The sequence below is a fragment of the Melospiza georgiana genome, chromosome 7 (genome assembly GCF_028018845.1).
Source record: "Melospiza georgiana isolate bMelGeo1 chromosome 7, bMelGeo1.pri, whole genome shotgun sequence".
NCBI classification, from domain to species: Eukaryota; Metazoa; Chordata; class Aves; order Passeriformes; family Passerellidae; genus Melospiza; species Melospiza georgiana.
This window is the reverse complement of record NC_080436.1, coordinates 2,301,652-2,317,589: the sequence shown is the minus strand read 5'-3', so window position 1 is coordinate 2,317,589 and position 15,938 is coordinate 2,301,652. Positions and strand designations below refer to the sequence as shown.

Below are 15,938 nucleotides of genomic sequence, written 5' to 3'. Positions count from 1 at the left end.
AGTGGAACGTTTTGTCACCATTTTGGAGCTCTGAGTGACAGCACAGAGCCCCAGGGATCTGTGTCCCTCCCAACAGAGGTATTTTGATTTAAACCCACATCTCCCAGTCCTGTGAAGGGAGGGGAAATCATGCATTTGTGTTTGGGTGCAGATGAGTGGCCTGGGAAGAAGAGTCCCAGCTTTGATGCTGATATTTGATAACAGCTGTGCAGATTCCTTCCCTTGGGAATAACCTGGAGCTGGGTGGGGGAATTGCAGATTTCCCAGCCCCACTAGATGTCAGTGTCAGCCCAGAAACCAGAGCATCAGAGCTGGGGAAGCAGAGCTGGATTGCTGCTGCATCCCTGCAAACATCACCGTCCATCCATGGCTGGGCTGGAGGATGTGTGAGGGGCTGCCAGGGCTCTGCAGGTGCTCTTGGCATCTGGGAAACTGGGAATGCTTCCCTTGGAGCAGCTGTAAATTTGAGAAAGGGAGGAGAGACAAACAGACCCATCTACAGTCACAGGAAAGGTTGGAGAAGAATGTTAAGTCAGCTGTAAACAGAGTGAAGCTCTGGTTTGTGATAATTAGTGACAGCCATATTTACTGACATGAGAGGGTGTTGATAGTTGTCTTAGTGTCTGATAACTGGGAAAAATAATAATAATTTGCCTTTGCAGATTTAGTTGTGTCTTTTAAGGTGGGTGTAGTGAGGCTGTTTAATGAGTTGCCCTGTAATCTGTGTAGTGAAGTACTTAACACCCACTCTGCTGTAACCCAGCTTCTGTGCCAAGTTACAACCTGGAATTATTTAATTGAATAAATAGACAACTACACAGAAACTGCTGGTTATGAACAGAGTGTGTAATTAAAGTATTTTACTGTTTAGCTCTAGGTTTCTTGCTGTGCTTCCCTTCCCAGTCACTTATGCCTTTATCTCTTACAGAATCAGATCTATTTCTGTTTAATAATTGCAAATTACCCCTTGTTATCTAGCACAGGTAATCTGTTCAGTGATCTTTAGATCTTCTGTTGTTGGAAGAGGACTGGGCTAAGTAGAAAATATTTGATTCCTCTTAATTACAGTTTTTGAGTTGGAATAGGGATGACAATTTTTAAACATGTTCAGTGCATTAAATGCAGCATCTCATCTTTTTACATTTGAGTATTAATGTTTGTTGTAAAGCTGTTGTTGCAGCAGCTGATTTTCCCCTTAAGTGATAAGATAGATGAAATATTAGAAGAGTTTATGTCCTTTGTTTGGACACTGTCATAACAGGGACCACCAAATAATCCTGTATAGGGCAGGTGAGGATTTGAAATGCATTTATGAGGTTCACTGAGCTGATTCTGACTATGTCTGATCCCACACCGGGTGAGGGAATTTCTGGCATAGAAAGGTGCATCACCTTTCCCACATTCAGTGTTACCTGTTTTACTTATTCACAGAATTCCAAGGGAGTTTTTCAGACTTAAAATGAGCTCCATGTCTCAGTATCTACTGTTAGAGATGAGTATTTTATTTTTGGAGTGCTCAGCACTGCCAATCTGTGTCTGGTTGTGCCCAAACTCAGATGTGACATCTTGGGCCAAGTTTTATGTGCATTAATCTGTGAGTGACTTGCAGGGGAAATCACCCCAATGATATTTGTGCAGGTGCTTTAATTTTTCCAGACCTTTTTTGGTTTGCTGGCACCAAGTTTTCAATAGAACCATTTATTGTGTAGACGTGCCATCAGAAAAAGTCCTGGGAAGTGTTGCTCCAGCATGGTTTGGAGTGGATTTTTTTCTGCTAGGATATAAGACATATTGTGTGTGTCATAGGTACAAAAGCATAAAAGATCAGATTTCTGTTTCACTGCACAATTTATCTTTATAAATAGCGGAGCGTGCGAAGATTCTCCCCTGGAAACATTAGGGATTCTGTGACTGGAGGGAATCTGCAGCTGGAAGGGAATCTGCCCAGCAGAAATCCCTACATTTCTGTACTTTTGGCATTTACCACTGTTTTGCACTTAGGCTTTTCCCTTCCACGTGCAGCCTGTGATTTCCAGCTGCAGTAACTTTCAGGGAATGGTGATGATTTAAAACCAGAAATGAAAAACAGTGTGTAGATATTCAGCCTGCATTTCAGAGGCAGGCTTCTTTCTCTTAAAAAAAGTCAGATAAAAAAGAAACATTCAAGTTGACAACTTCCCTCCCAAGGATTTGGGCACCTTCACTGAGTTTCTTTACAATGTCACTTACGGGCGCCTTGCGCCATTGAAGCTTTGTTTTGCCTCGTATTCTTGGGAAGTGGCACTTTGAGAGGCAGAAATCTGTCTTGAAGGACGAGGAACAATAGTTATCCTGCACGCTGGATTTCAGCCCTCCCACTTGTTTTGCTTGCTTTCATTTGTTCTTTGTTTCATTCCGCGGCACGCCATTCCATTGCCCCCAGCCATAGTAACTGGCCATCGCGGCCCGTTGCCGGCAGCGCGGCATCCCCGCTGCGCAATGTGCTGCTCGGACTCGCTCTCCTCCCTCCCCTCACCCCCCCGGGCAGCTGCTCCTGGGCTTTATTCTTCCTCCCACCCCTTTGTGGCACGGGGGAAAGGGGCATGAGCGATCCACGCTCCCGCTTCTCTCCCGATTTCGGCGTCTCTTCCCGCCGGAGCGGGCTCTGGCGCGGCCGCGGTTTGAAAAGCACGCGGAACTGTTTTCCCATTTCCCATATTGTGTGAGTAATGTTCCCATTGGAAAGTAATGGAGTGAAGTTGTCACTTGTCAGCGCAGTTATTAAGGAGGATGACTCTCAGGTCTTCTTTTTGTAATAAAATAAATCCGTCAAAATCACCGCTGCGCCCGTGCGTTCTGTCGCAATAACGGGCTGCGATCTGAATAACTTCTTCACATTCCCATAGAACTTGAGAAAGTCATGAAGGGAGCGCTGTGACCTCACTCCTTCCAGCCTTGGAGGAAGCCAGGATAAAGCAACTCAGGTTTTAGACATTGGTAAAATTCTCCTCATGCTAATTTTTCCACACTGTGTTCAGATAACTTTTTCCAGTCATTGGCTTTTCTCGCAGTTGCAACTTTCTAACTGTCCCAAAGCAGAAAAAAAAAAAAATTAGTTGAAGTCCATATGGTCCAATCCAGCATTATAAAATCATATTTCTAAATAGTTGCTGACATTTCTAAGAGCCACACAGGTGTGAATTAAATCTATGCATGGCTATTTTAAATGTTTTTAATGAGGAGATGGCACATTCATTCCCCTTTGGAGCTGCTGTTGGAAACTTCAGAAACGTGTCCTCTGATGTTGCGGGTCTTCAGGCAGCGAAGCTGAAACTCTTTAAACCCAAATGCATTTCAAACTAGTGGGTGGCTGAAATTTATGGGTGGTGGATGGGAAATTTATTCATTGTCAGGATGGTTGTGTACTTGTGTAGATTCAATTTTGAGCCTATATTTACCTGCCAAAGTATTTTTTAATTGCCCCGAAAGAAAAAAAAAAGGCAAATAAAAGCATCCTCTGTGTGCATTTAATGGAGCACAAACTTTTCTTTTCGCTCCGCAGTCTCGGAAAGGGAGTGACCCAGACAAAGAGAAGAAGGTCCTGGAGAGCAGAACAGACAGCATTGGAAGCGGCCGTGCAATCCCAATTAAACAGGTAATGCCGAAATAGTTGTATTTTTTTTTATTTTTTTTTCCTCTTGCCTGCTTTCCATAGTTGGGAGACAAGACACACACCTCGGGTCCGGGCAGGCCGAGCGGCCGCCGAGCGGCGTTTGATGTGCGCCGCTGATGAATGTGGAAGTCACTCACTTGACATCAATTAGGAGAGGTTCCTATGTGTATTAAAATAGGATCATTAGAATAAGAAGAGGGAAAATGTGACAACAGGCCTAATGAAGTGCAGTCTGCCGGCCTGCATATGGAGCGGGTTTCTAGGCTGTGCTGGCTTCAAAGCTGCCTTTGTAGAGGGGGCTTTGATTGGGCCGAGTGCTGCCAGGCGCAGGGTAAATCAGATCGCTCGACAAGAGCCCCTTGTGATGGCAGGAATAGCCTGATGTGGCCCTAATTTGCTACCACAGACGGACATCTGAACACAGTTTCAGGCTGCTCCCTAACAACGAGGCAATTAGTTGTGATAATCATGGCCGGTGTGTCAGCTGCGCGCTCTTGTTTGTAATTTGCTAATGAAGGAATTGTAACTTTGATTAGGTTCAGTTTCATTTAGACCTTATTATATAAGAGAACGTTTACAGCTGTAATGTGTGGCCTTAATTAAACTTTCTCATTACACAACAGGACTTGAAGCCGAGGATTTGTTTTGGTCTGTTTTTACTAGCCTAGATGCACTTTCATTAGCCTGGAAGCTCGATGCTAAATTGTAGCTGGGAACACTCCTTTGAAAGGCAAAAGCAGTGCCAGCCTTGGATGGGAAGTGTTTGGGGAATGAGATGATTTACTTGCTCAAATGAAATGGCACTGGCTCCGTGAGGTTGAGATCTCCACATTCCCATGGAATGCTTCTCACACAGTTTCTCTGTCAGTGTTTCCAGGTGTTTACTCACGTGTTAGAGTTGCCTTGCTAGAGATGAGCTCCCTTTCTTTTCCACTTATTTTCTTTCCAGTTGTTTTGGTGCCTTTCCTGCTCTCCAGAGGCTCCCTTGCCTCTCCTGATCTTCCCTAAGCCTGTGCCTTATCTGCCAGGCAGCCCTGGATGTCCTGTGTGGAGCTGGGTTTGCACATTTTGGGGTGTTTCGTGGTTTTCCTCTGTTTCTGGATGTGAGGAGGAGTTGATTTTGCACCCTCAACTATTAGCTGTGATTCTTCTTCCTGAAGTCACTCTGAAAGACCTTTTGGGACCATCAGGCAGCAAAAATGCTGTGTTGTGTGAATCTCTAGTAGGCAAATTTTAATCAAGCACGCTGCAATCCAGAAGAGCAGTTTGAAAGCAGAGGAGTTCAGTATTTGGCTCTGCATTCAGGGGAGGAGATTCCAGGCATTTAAAACAAGCTGCAATTTTATTTTCCTACAGCTTTTGTATGGTACAGGATGGGTTAGACCGGCTGCAGTCCTTTTGGGTAATGCTAATTAAACAAAAGTGCAGCTGAGAATGTAAAACTGAGGAATAGATGTGCCAGTATTTATTCCAGGCATACCTACTATTCTTTCCTAAAATGCTGTTGTATGGAATGAATTTGATTAAAAATACACTCATAGGAAGAGCATTGTAAGGGAAATATTGTGAGTGTGATTGTGCCACAGCGTGTTGTAAAGAAATATCCCTTACAATATCTGGAATTTCTATATGGAAAAGCTCTCCTTGCAGCCCTGCCTGTGTACCAAATATGACCAATATTTTGGGAACGTGTCCTCCTTGTTAGTAATCTCAATTATGGTAATTTCATTTTGTCACGTACAGGCCATTACCCACAAACCCTTGATGTGCACCTCAGCAGGTCCATCCTGTTCTTTGGGCTTTGGGGTGGGAGTTGGGAGGTTTTTGCAGTGCTGCAGGGTGGCTGCTCCCAGTGGGATGTCACATCACTCTCAGGTGTCAGGAGCAGAGATTTTGGAGGCCTGGTCAGTAGAGGTGCTCCAGGTTCAGTTGCTGATGCAGCCCCACGTTCCTGGGGGCTCGACAGGTGCCAGGTCCTGGGAGCTTGTGGAGTTTGTGAGGTCCCCAGGAGGAGGTGAGAGATGAGAATCTGACTCCATGTTCTCAGAAGGCTGAGTTATTATTTTATGATATTATATTAAAGAATGCTATACTAAAACTATACTAAAGAAAGAGAAAGGATACATCAGAAGGCTTAACAAGAATGAAATAATAAAACCTGGTGACTGACTCCTCAGAGTCTGACACAGCTGGCTGTGATTGGTCATTAATTAATAACAATTCACATGGAACCAATCAAACATTCACCTGTTGGTAAACAATGTCCAAGACACATTCCAAAGCAGCAAACACAGGAGCAGCAATCAGATAATTGTTGTTTTCATTCCTCTCTCTCTGAGGCTTCTCAGCTTCCCAGGAGAGAAAATCCTGGCAAAGGGATTTCTCAGAAAATGTGACAGTGACAGCAGAAATTCCTGCTGGGAAAGTTGGTGCCTTTTATTTCATGCCTTAACTGGGAATAAGGCAGATGTGGAAGGGAACTTCTCAACCTAAAAATCTTCATGCTGCTGTTCTCCTTAAGATGAGAAACATCCTGATGTTTTCTGTGGCAAATGGAGTCACAGAGCTATAAAGGTTGGTGAAGCCCTATAAGATCACCAAGTCCAGTGTTGGAACAAGCACTGCCAAGGCCACCACTAACCCATGTCCCCAAGCACCACATCCTCATGGATTTTAAATCCACTGCCCTGGGCAGCTGTGCCAATGCCTGACCACCCTTTCTGTGGAGAAATTTTTCCCTACAGCCAACCTGAACCTTCCCTAGTGCAACTTGAGGCTGTTTCTTCTTGTCCTGTCTCTTGTTGCTTGGGATACTTGGGATAGAAGCAGAAATCTGCTTTCAGGCTGCAGCATTCCCAGGATTGCTGTGGGAGAACAAAACTCATCAATAACAACAACTACAAAAGCTTTACCAAAAAAAACAAGCAAACAACAAAACCAAACCACACCCCACAAACAAATGATAAAACCTCCACCCAAAACAAGTTCCTTGGAGACTGGAAATGTTCTGGTTTTGAGGAACAAGTGGAATCTGTCCCAGTGAAAGGGATGCTGATCATTCTGAGCCCCAGGAATGGACCTGCACAGCTGCCAGTGGGTTTGGGTCAGAAGAAGGCAGGGGTTGCAACCTGCTCCTGCATTCCTGTTCTTGGTGCCTGAATCCCTGTGGGTTTAAGGGAAATCCCTGAGAGTTTGGGAGAGTTTGGATGGAGCAGCCTGGTCTGGGACAAGGTGTCCCTGCCCATGGCAGGGTGTTGGAATGAGATGGGCTGGAAGGGCCATTCCAACCCAGACCATTCCAGGGTTCCATGAAGGAGGTAAAGTTGTGATTAGCCTGCTTCCTTCCAAGGAAACACCTCATTCCTTCAGGATTTTGTCCTTAACTCAGAGCAGCCTGGTCAAAAAGAGTTAATGTTCTTATCCCCTGTGTCCTTTCTACGTGGTAAAGCTGGTTTTTCACTGCAGTGCTAAATTTGGTTTTATTGGGCTAAGCCATATAAAACTGTCCTGATGGCCCTTCCTTGCTCCCAGCAGAAACCCAAAATGTAGGCAATGAAAAGCAGGTTTGTTTTTAAAGGGTGGCTGCTTGTTCTTGCCAAAATACTCTTAAAGTGAGTGAAATTTTGGGAAGGCAGGTTTCCTGGGGAGGTACCAGTACCTTGTGCATGCACAGCCACATCAGCATGTCTTAAATCCTGGACTTTTAGCAGGTTCTGAGAACTGGGAATATCAGAAATTTTAAAAAATTATACAAAATTTCACTTGTGTGCTATTTAAAAATATTGTGCAAATCAGAGTCAGAAAAGGAGCAATCAGAGAAATCAGAAAAAGAGAAATCAGAGCAATATTGGCTTCAAGTTAAAATCCCCAGGAAGTTCTGTACTTCTGAGAAAGAGATGCTTAAACTAAGAATATTTAAGCTATTTTCTGTAGCATTGCTAATAATGCTCTTAAAGTGAGTGGCTTGCTAAGGTTGGAGAATCCTCCCTCCAAACTAATTTATTCTAGAAAAGAAATTTTGTTCCTGATAGCCTGAGTGAATATTTTGAAGAATATTTTGAAGCACACATTGGGCTGCCCACTTTTGGGGAATTGACTTTCTGGAATGGGAGGTTTTATGGTGTTTTGGGAAAATTGCTTTGGTTTTTGTGGGTTTGGGAAATCTTTATCAGTAGGGCATATTCAAATTAAAAAAAAAATGCACACAACAAGAAAAATAAAAGCAAGAAGCTCAGCTCAGCGGTGAGGGGGCTTGTCATGTATTAATTTTTCATTGCTGTGGAGAATTGTACATACATAATCACTTGATTGCAGTGGGAGTTAGCGAGCTCCTATGGTGTCATTTGCATAAATCTTGTTAAGTCAATGGCAGTTAATGAAGTACAAATGAGCCTGGAGAAGGTGACATGCAAATCGTGGGTGGCAGATGGGAGGTCTGTTTTTGGGATGGCAGCTGTGTGCTCTTTCTTTTTTTTTTTTTTTTCCTTTTTTTTTTCTTTTTTTATTTTTATTTTTTTTTTTCCTCTGTCCTGCCCCCACCCCCCCCAGACTGGAGTGTAAATAAATACATAAGAGCTGGCCTTGACTTTCTGCTCCCAGCCCTTCTTCTCTTTGCCCTTTGCACTTAATCACAGATGCTCACATCACTACATACTCCAGCCATGTAACCTTGGCTGTTGTTTTTACCAAAAACTGGCCAAAATCAGTGTTTGCCACATTGCCTCCCCCCTTGGCTTTACCCTGGGAGGTGCTGCCCCTCTCGTGCCCCCAAATTGCTGCATCATTTAGGGATGACAAACTGGAAGCCTGGACTAGAAATAAATGTCCTAATGGTTAGTGCTGTATTGATGACACAGTGAAAAATTTGCCATCCATGACTTGCAAAGGTGAACTTCAGAATCCATTCCCTTCCCTCAGTTTGCAAATGGCTGGATTAATGGAGAAAGTGGAATATCTTATTCAGGCTTTACTTTTAGGTGATATTTCAAATGACCTTCTTTGCCTGCCAGCTTGGCATATTTAAGTACATTAAAGTAATCTTAATGAAATTAGGTATTTTGTCTTTTTTTTTTTTTCCTTTACTCTGACCTAAAAATGGCAAATATTTTTTATGTCAAGGCACAGGGGTGGCACCACTGATTTGCTGTTCATGAAGAAGAGTTTGGTTCCTTGATGTACAAGTTACAGTTTTTCCTTAAGATGGGCATAAAGAAAACTCCCACTTCCCAATGTCCATTTTAATTTCATTTTAAAAATCATTAAACTCAGCAAAGGTAACTTTGAAGATGCTCTCATCAAATGTCAAACCTGGCATAAAAAACCTGTCACTTCTGCTCAGCTCCTTGCAGGTGTAGGTCAGTGTTGCCTCTTTTTTAGTAGTGATTTTTTACTTCCTCTGCCTCACTACTGATTTCCTAACCTCATTGTTGAGTAGGTTGCTCCCTAACCTCATTTCTGTTCATTTTTAGCCCTGGCTGGGATGTGTAAGCACCAGTTACACAAACCTTGCATGGAATAGCACACAACACTCTTGTTATGTTGCTCCTTCACTGAAGCAGTGAGCTCATCCTACCTGGAGCCTTAAAATAGCCACAGCTGTCTGTCCAGCTGTGGGAGCATTTCAGCAGGCATGGCAGTGTCTGGGAAATGGCTTCTGAAAAGGGATCATCTGCCACATCTGCTCAGTCAGAGTGATGTCCTTAGTCATCCTCACTCCCACAAGAGCACCCCAGTGCTCCAGGCAAGTGTCACATCCAAGACTGGCTGTCCTCACAAGCAGCAAATGCTCTTTGCTCTTTCCTGGCTGCAAATGTTTACTTGGAGCCCACCAGAAGAGAGAACAAACAAGCAGTGATCTTAGCAGCTCTTCCTGCTTAATTCATCTGACTTGACAGGGTGAAAAAAGCCATCTAGAGGAGCAGGACAGACAGATGATGCTACAGCCACCGGTGCCAGGGCTTATCTGATGGCTTCTCTCTTCTCTCTGAGTTCACCATCAGGTTGTGCTTTGAAATAAAAGGGGCTCATCCAGGTAAGGGCCAAAAGCATTTCAGGAGGAGGATGGCAGCAAACTTGTGGAGGGACACAGAGCCCAGATTTGCTTCCATTCTGTACAGCTGTGTGTTTGTGCACTGAGCCCCCTGTTCCACTGCACACACACACACCCAGCCCCCTGTGCTGCTGCTTCTGCTCCAGAACACAGAATCCCAGAATGGTTGGTCTGGGAGGGCTTACAGTCCATCCAGTGCCACCCCATGGCAGGGACACCTCCCTCTGTCCCAGGCTGCTCCCAGCCCTGCCCAGCCCAGCCTTGGGCACTGCCAGGGATCCAGGGGCAGCCACAGCTGCTCTGGGCACCCTGTGCCAGGGCCTGCCCACCCTCCCAGGGAACAATTCCCAATTCCCAATGTCCCATCCATCCCTGCCCTCTGCCAGTGAGCCCACTCCCCTTGTCCTGGCACTCCTTGTGAAAAGTCTCTCTCCGACTTTGTCCCCTCAGCTCCTGGAAGGAGCCTTCTCCAGAACTCCTCCTGTTTGTGTTTCCTTCCTGCTGCTCAGGTAGGCTTGTGGGCTGCTGTTTGCAAGCCAGGGTTGGGAGTCTCCAGGGAGCAGCTCTGCCAAAGTCAGAGCTGATGTGATTTACAAGGAACTGGCAGATGACATGGTTTGATTTATTTATCTGCAGCGTGAGGTGTAATTTCCTCTGTCACACGTCTGTCTAATTACAGTAATCAGTCTCCAGATCAGCTTGTACAAACACCAGGGTATGGTTTTGAGCCAAATACTCTTAGTGCTGAAATCTTCTGTGTAATTCCTCTGCAATTGTTTATAATCAGAACATACACATTTTGCTGGCTTTTTTTTTTTTTTTAATTAGCTGATTACCAGTTATAAAATGTTTTGTACTCACCGTGGTTCTGTAAATTGTTAACTGGTTGCTACCAGTATAATTAAATATTTCAGAGCACTTGGCTATGGCTGCATTGAACTGTGAAGAAATAATGTTATATAGCCAATCAAAAAGAGATACTTGTAAACTCATTTAAAGCGTCAGAGTGTGTTAGGACTATCATGGTGATGCTTATTGCAGGAGAAATTAAAGATACAGTTTTGTGCTAAGAGGCAATACCGAAATTAGTTCCTGAATTAGTTGTTAATTGATTTGGTAATTCCCTGGGGTCTGCATGCTCTTTTTTCCTTTTTCGTTGTTGCATTCAGTTAACAGTGACTATTCCCAGTGCACTTGAAATATTTTTTCCAATTAGATCAAATGTGCCCTTACATCAGAAGAATGGCTTCAGCTCCATGTACCTGCCTGGAATAATGTTTAATTTGACTGTGAAAGCCAGGTTTGTGGGTTTTTCCACTTGATGAGTTGCAGATACCATCCCAAGAAAAGCTGTAGTCCTTAGAATTTGCAATAAAATAGCAGTGAAAATCTGTCTTGGACATGTGGAGCTGGGAGCTCCTGGTGTTAAACCCTTCCCTTGCCCCAGGATGTGGTTTCAGTGCAAGGGCATGGCCCCTTCTGGCCCTTGGCACAGCTGGGCATGAGCTCAGCCTCTCTGATTGAGAGAATTCCTCTTTTTCCTCATGCATCCGTTTGTCCTGCTGGGTCCTCCCATCTGCTCCCTCCTGCTTTCTGGGGTTCTCTGGTTTCCCCTCCTGCCATGTCTGACGGTTCCAGGAAGGAGCTGCAGTTGTTTGGTCCTTTGGCTTATCAAGATTGAATTTCTAATAGGTTTCTTTTAGTTAGTCTCCTAATTTTTCAGGGTACCTAAAACATGAGTTTTCTGTTTCACATCTGGTAAAATGTTGTTATTTTATCTCTAAATGCTTAAAATACCCAGGACTGTCATACAATGATAGTCCCAGCCATTGTTAGAGCAAGGTGAGCCCTCTACAGCTGTTCCACAGGTGCATTTAAGGGTCCATAAATGAAATATTATCAATTAACTTCTCAGAGAAATTTAACTTTCTGTCATGTTTTTTTACTTCCCATGGCAGTAACCTGGAGCCACGTGTGTATTTAAATGTTTATTAGTGTTGATTTGGGCAGGGGGCACAAGATTTCAAGCACAATATTCCATTTATTTGTGTGACCCAGCCTCAAAGTAAGGAAAGAGGAGCAGTGGGCAATGATGGAAAGTAGCCAGACCACCAACTTCAAAAACAGAGGGAAATTTCATGTTTTATGAATGTATTTCCTAAATTTTTATATGTTAATGCCATAAGGGGTCATAATTGCTTATGGCTGCCAATAAGGAGTGTTCAACTCCATCCTCCTTACTTAATTAATGATTTACTTCAAATCCTGTCCAAATGCAATGCTCTTGATGTTTTGTGAAAGAGCCAGGGACAAACCTGTGGGTTTGAGTAGCAGCTGATGATTTCCTAGCTGGCACATCAGGGGTGATTGTAGCTCTTGTTCATCCTTAAGATTCAAGAGGAGACATTCCAGCTTTTGTTTGGAATAAAGTGCTGATCAGGTTGAGCATCCTTGGAGAGGCTTGGAAGGAGAATGGAAGCAGGCAGGAGGAAAGTGCCATGGGATCATCAGCCTATGCAGAAATAGTAGGGAAAGAGCTTCTCTTACCTAAAATATCAATTTTTTTTTTTTAAAGGGGGGGAAGATCCCTGTTGTACAGAAGGAACAGGTGCTGCTCTTTAGCATAAATCAGTCAGAATCTGTTTTCCAGTGTTCATAACAGAAGGGAGAAAGTATTTGTATTTTTCTGAGGCTGTGCTATGAAGATCTTCCTCTTGTGGCTGGTGCTGCGTTCCAGCAGAGAACAGACTCCCCCAGATTCCAGGATTTTGGATCCACTGCCAATGCAGTAGGGCTGGAGCCTACAGGAGGCAAGCCAAGCAGTCTCTCTGGTGAGACTGTGGATTATTTGATACATTTGGGATGTTCTCATGCAAATCCAGGAGTGTCCATGGGCCAGAACGTGGGGAAGAGGTGTCAGAGTGCTTTGGTGGGGAGGAGGAGGGAATGAGCAAAAGCAATGGAGGTGTAAAAGAGAACATCAATAAAAAAAGCTGTAATATGACTTTAAAAAATTTATTGGAATTTTCCAGTGCTGAAATGGTGTAATATATCAGGGTGGCATGTCAGTGTGACATGCAGAGTGACAGCAGTGAGGGCACTGAGGGATCTTCACTGTTGCCCTGAGGGTCTGAGCTGGCCCCTGGCCAAAAGCCTGTGACTGGAGGTGGTGCTTCAGCAGCTGCATGTAGAAACTGCTTTACAAGATGCAATCTCTTTATTTGAGCCACCCTTCATCTCCCCAGGGAATCAAAGAAACCCCACAAAACAATGGCATCAGTCCGTGGCTGAGTGCATGAGTTTATAACCACAGAATCAGAATATCCAGAGCTGGAAGGGGTCACGGATCCAAGCCCTGGCTGTGCACAGACACCCCAACAATCCCATCTTGGGCTTCCCTGGCAGTGCTTCCAAATGCTCCTGGAGCTCTGGGGAGCCTGGCAGTGCCCAGCACCCTCTGGGGGAAGAACCTTTCCCTGATCTCCCACTTATCCCTGCAATCCCTTGTGTCAGCAGCAGCCCAGCCCTGGCATGGGGGGACATCCCCAAATGAGCCAGGAGAGCAGGAAGAAGGGGAGCCTTTTCTTATTTTCAGTGGATGAGATGAGGAATCAGAGTGGGTTGGGTTGGAAGGGACCTGTAGGGATCATCTGGAGCCAAACCCCAAAGGAGCAGGGTGCCCGTGGCCTGGGCCAGGTGCCATCCAGCACGATGGCAGGCAGTGGGAAAACACCTTTGTTCTGAGGAGAATCCATGCACATCTGGGCTGGCTTTGGTGGCTGCAGCTCTTCTTCCTCCCAGGGCATGAGGAATTAGTCCTGAGGAGTGACACCAGAAGATTAAGTAGGAAGCTTATGACAGCAAGTGAGGCTGCCCAATAGACTGGGCTTGACACAATGATTATTAATATGTTGTAAAGATGTTTTGGGGATTCCACCATATCTGTGTGGTTGCCAGCAGAACGTTGACAGTTGCATTGTGGTTAATAAATTCATTTAGATTTATAAGCATTGTTTACAGAACCTGTTCGCCTGCTGAAACTCTAACAGCATCTGTTCCTTCGTACTAATTAACTGCTAATTACGAATGAGCTTTGTGTGTTTGTCAGTATAACTGGCTCATGCATTTTGTAAGGAACATTAACAAATTGATTTACATAGTGGTAAAGCAATCAAAAGAGTAAACTGAACAGCACGCAGTTAAAGCCCTTTAGCCTAATTTTTTAAACAAAGCAAACTTTGGGCATTCTGAGTATTTTCATGATTCTTTTGCTCCCATTTGATTGTGTGGTAATTGTGTGTGAATCTGGATTGGGGGTGTTGGCCCAGCATCCCTAGTTTCCTGTTTTATGTTGTGGGTTTGTGTTTGTTTTTTTTTATTTTAAAACGTTGGCACTTCAGTGTGTGTAATGTGTGAGGAAATATTTTCCCAGAGCATAGTGAAGGATGGCAAATTGAAACCAATAAATGGCATGAAAAAGGAATATTGCTTGGGGGGAACAGGGAGTGTTTGAAACATGGGTACTCTGACTATAACTGGTTTGGATATTTGAAATATGTGTGGAAGTCCTTGCACTTTGATTTAAATACTGTTTTCTCTAAACCTGCTTAAAAAAAATATCTTGTTACTACTGTAATTATCAGCACATCTTTAGAACAGTCTCGGCAGCCAGGCCAGATGTTGGTACTTCAATATTTTGAATTTAAAGAGAATGATTGGCACAGATTGCCCAGAGAAGCTGTGGCTGCCCCTGGATCCCTGGGAATGTTCCAGGCCAGGTTGGAGGGGGCTTGGAGCAACCTGGGATAGTGGAAGGTGTCCCTGCCCATGGCAGGGGATGGAATTTGTATGGTCCCTTACGTCCCTTCCAACACAAACCTCTCAAGGATTCTATAATGAAAGTGCAATTCTTACAAATAAAATCTCATATTATTTTGCATGAGTTAAAACAGGGAGAAAAAAAGTCTTATAATTTAGTGTTTTGTTTATTGTAAAGGATCCTTTGCATGGTGATAAATTGGGAATGAGTGTCATGATCAGATGACCTGGGTATATTTCACTCACAGACTTCCTAAAGCTGTAAAGCTTGAAATGAACTTTGTTACTGCTGTTAGGGAGAAGGCAAAAGTAATGCAAACACACACTTTGGGGTTTAGTTTTCCTGACAGAAGCTGTTCCAGTGAGGAACAGACAGAGTGGTTTTACACAGACTAAAACCTGCCAGGAAAACTCAATTGGATTTTTGATAGAATTTCCAACTAAGTGCATGAAGCAAACATAGCAGATGTAAAATATTTTGTTATAGCCTCACTACATCTTAATTGAGAGTTTAACCAAATGTGTTTGGCTGAAAGCTGCCATGTGGGCTGGATCTGGTCTGGGGGGTGTAAACAAGCCCTAAAGCCAGAGTGTGGTCTGGGCTGGCTGCAAGGGGACTAAACTTGGCCCAGGTCTGGGGACAGGGCCATGTGTCTGCTTGAAAAGCGTATTTTGTTTAAAAGAACCAGGAAAACAAGGGCAGTGTGGGAGAGCAAACTGAAATGGAACCTGGACTAAAACCCACTCCAACTTCTGCTGCTTTAACCCGAATTTGGAAGGTTGGATGGAGAGGGAGCTGCAGTTTGGGGCAGTGTTGGATGTGTAGGTTGGGTGGAGAAGGAGCTCCAGGCTGAGACGGTGTCAGACCTGTGGGTTGGATGGAGAAGATCCTGTAGGCAGCTTTTGCTTTGGTGTGCTTGGGGTACCTCACCAAGACACTTGTCCAGGTTCCTGTCCCTGGAATCAAGGCCAGGACCTGACATGAGCCTCAAACACGCTGGGGCTGCCCCTGGATCCCTGGAATGACCCAAGGCCACGTTGGACAGGGCTTGGAGCAACCTGGGACAGTGGAAGGTGTCCCTGCCCATGCAGGGGTGGGACTTTAGGGTCCCTTTTAACCCAGTCCAGCCTGGGATTTTGTGGTTTCAGGATTAATGCTCCAGGAGGAAGCTGCTGAACTCCGGGGGCTGTCACACCACGGAATGTTCTCTCTACCAGGAAAAATGAAATCTTAGTGATTTCGGTTTTCTTTAAGGAAGAGGGTGTGGATTTTCTTTTAAAGAAAGGGAGAGGCTGTTGAGCAGTGAGATGATGTAGGTAGATCTGAGCTCTGAGTCCATTTCTTCCCCTTTATAACTAATATGAGTCTTTGTCACAAAAGAAAAATACCAAGACGTACCATTTGCAAAAGGGTTTATA

At 44.4% G+C, this 15,938-nt stretch overlaps 1 protein-coding gene across 11 annotated transcripts in view; it reads left to right on the top strand.

Moving 5' to 3' along the window:
- AGAP1 (ArfGAP with GTPase domain, ankyrin repeat and PH domain 1) overlaps nt 1–15,938 on the top strand; it is a 335,199-nt gene that overhangs the window by 161,432 nt on the left and 157,829 nt on the right. For all 11 annotated transcript variants that reach the window (XM_058028448.1, XM_058028445.1, XM_058028440.1 and 8 more), the window contains one exon: nt 3,542–3,634. In XM_058028448.1, coding sequence (XP_057884431.1) covers nt 3,542–3,634 — 93 coding nt within the window. The remainder of the gene's footprint in view (nt 1–3,541; nt 3,635–15,938) is intronic.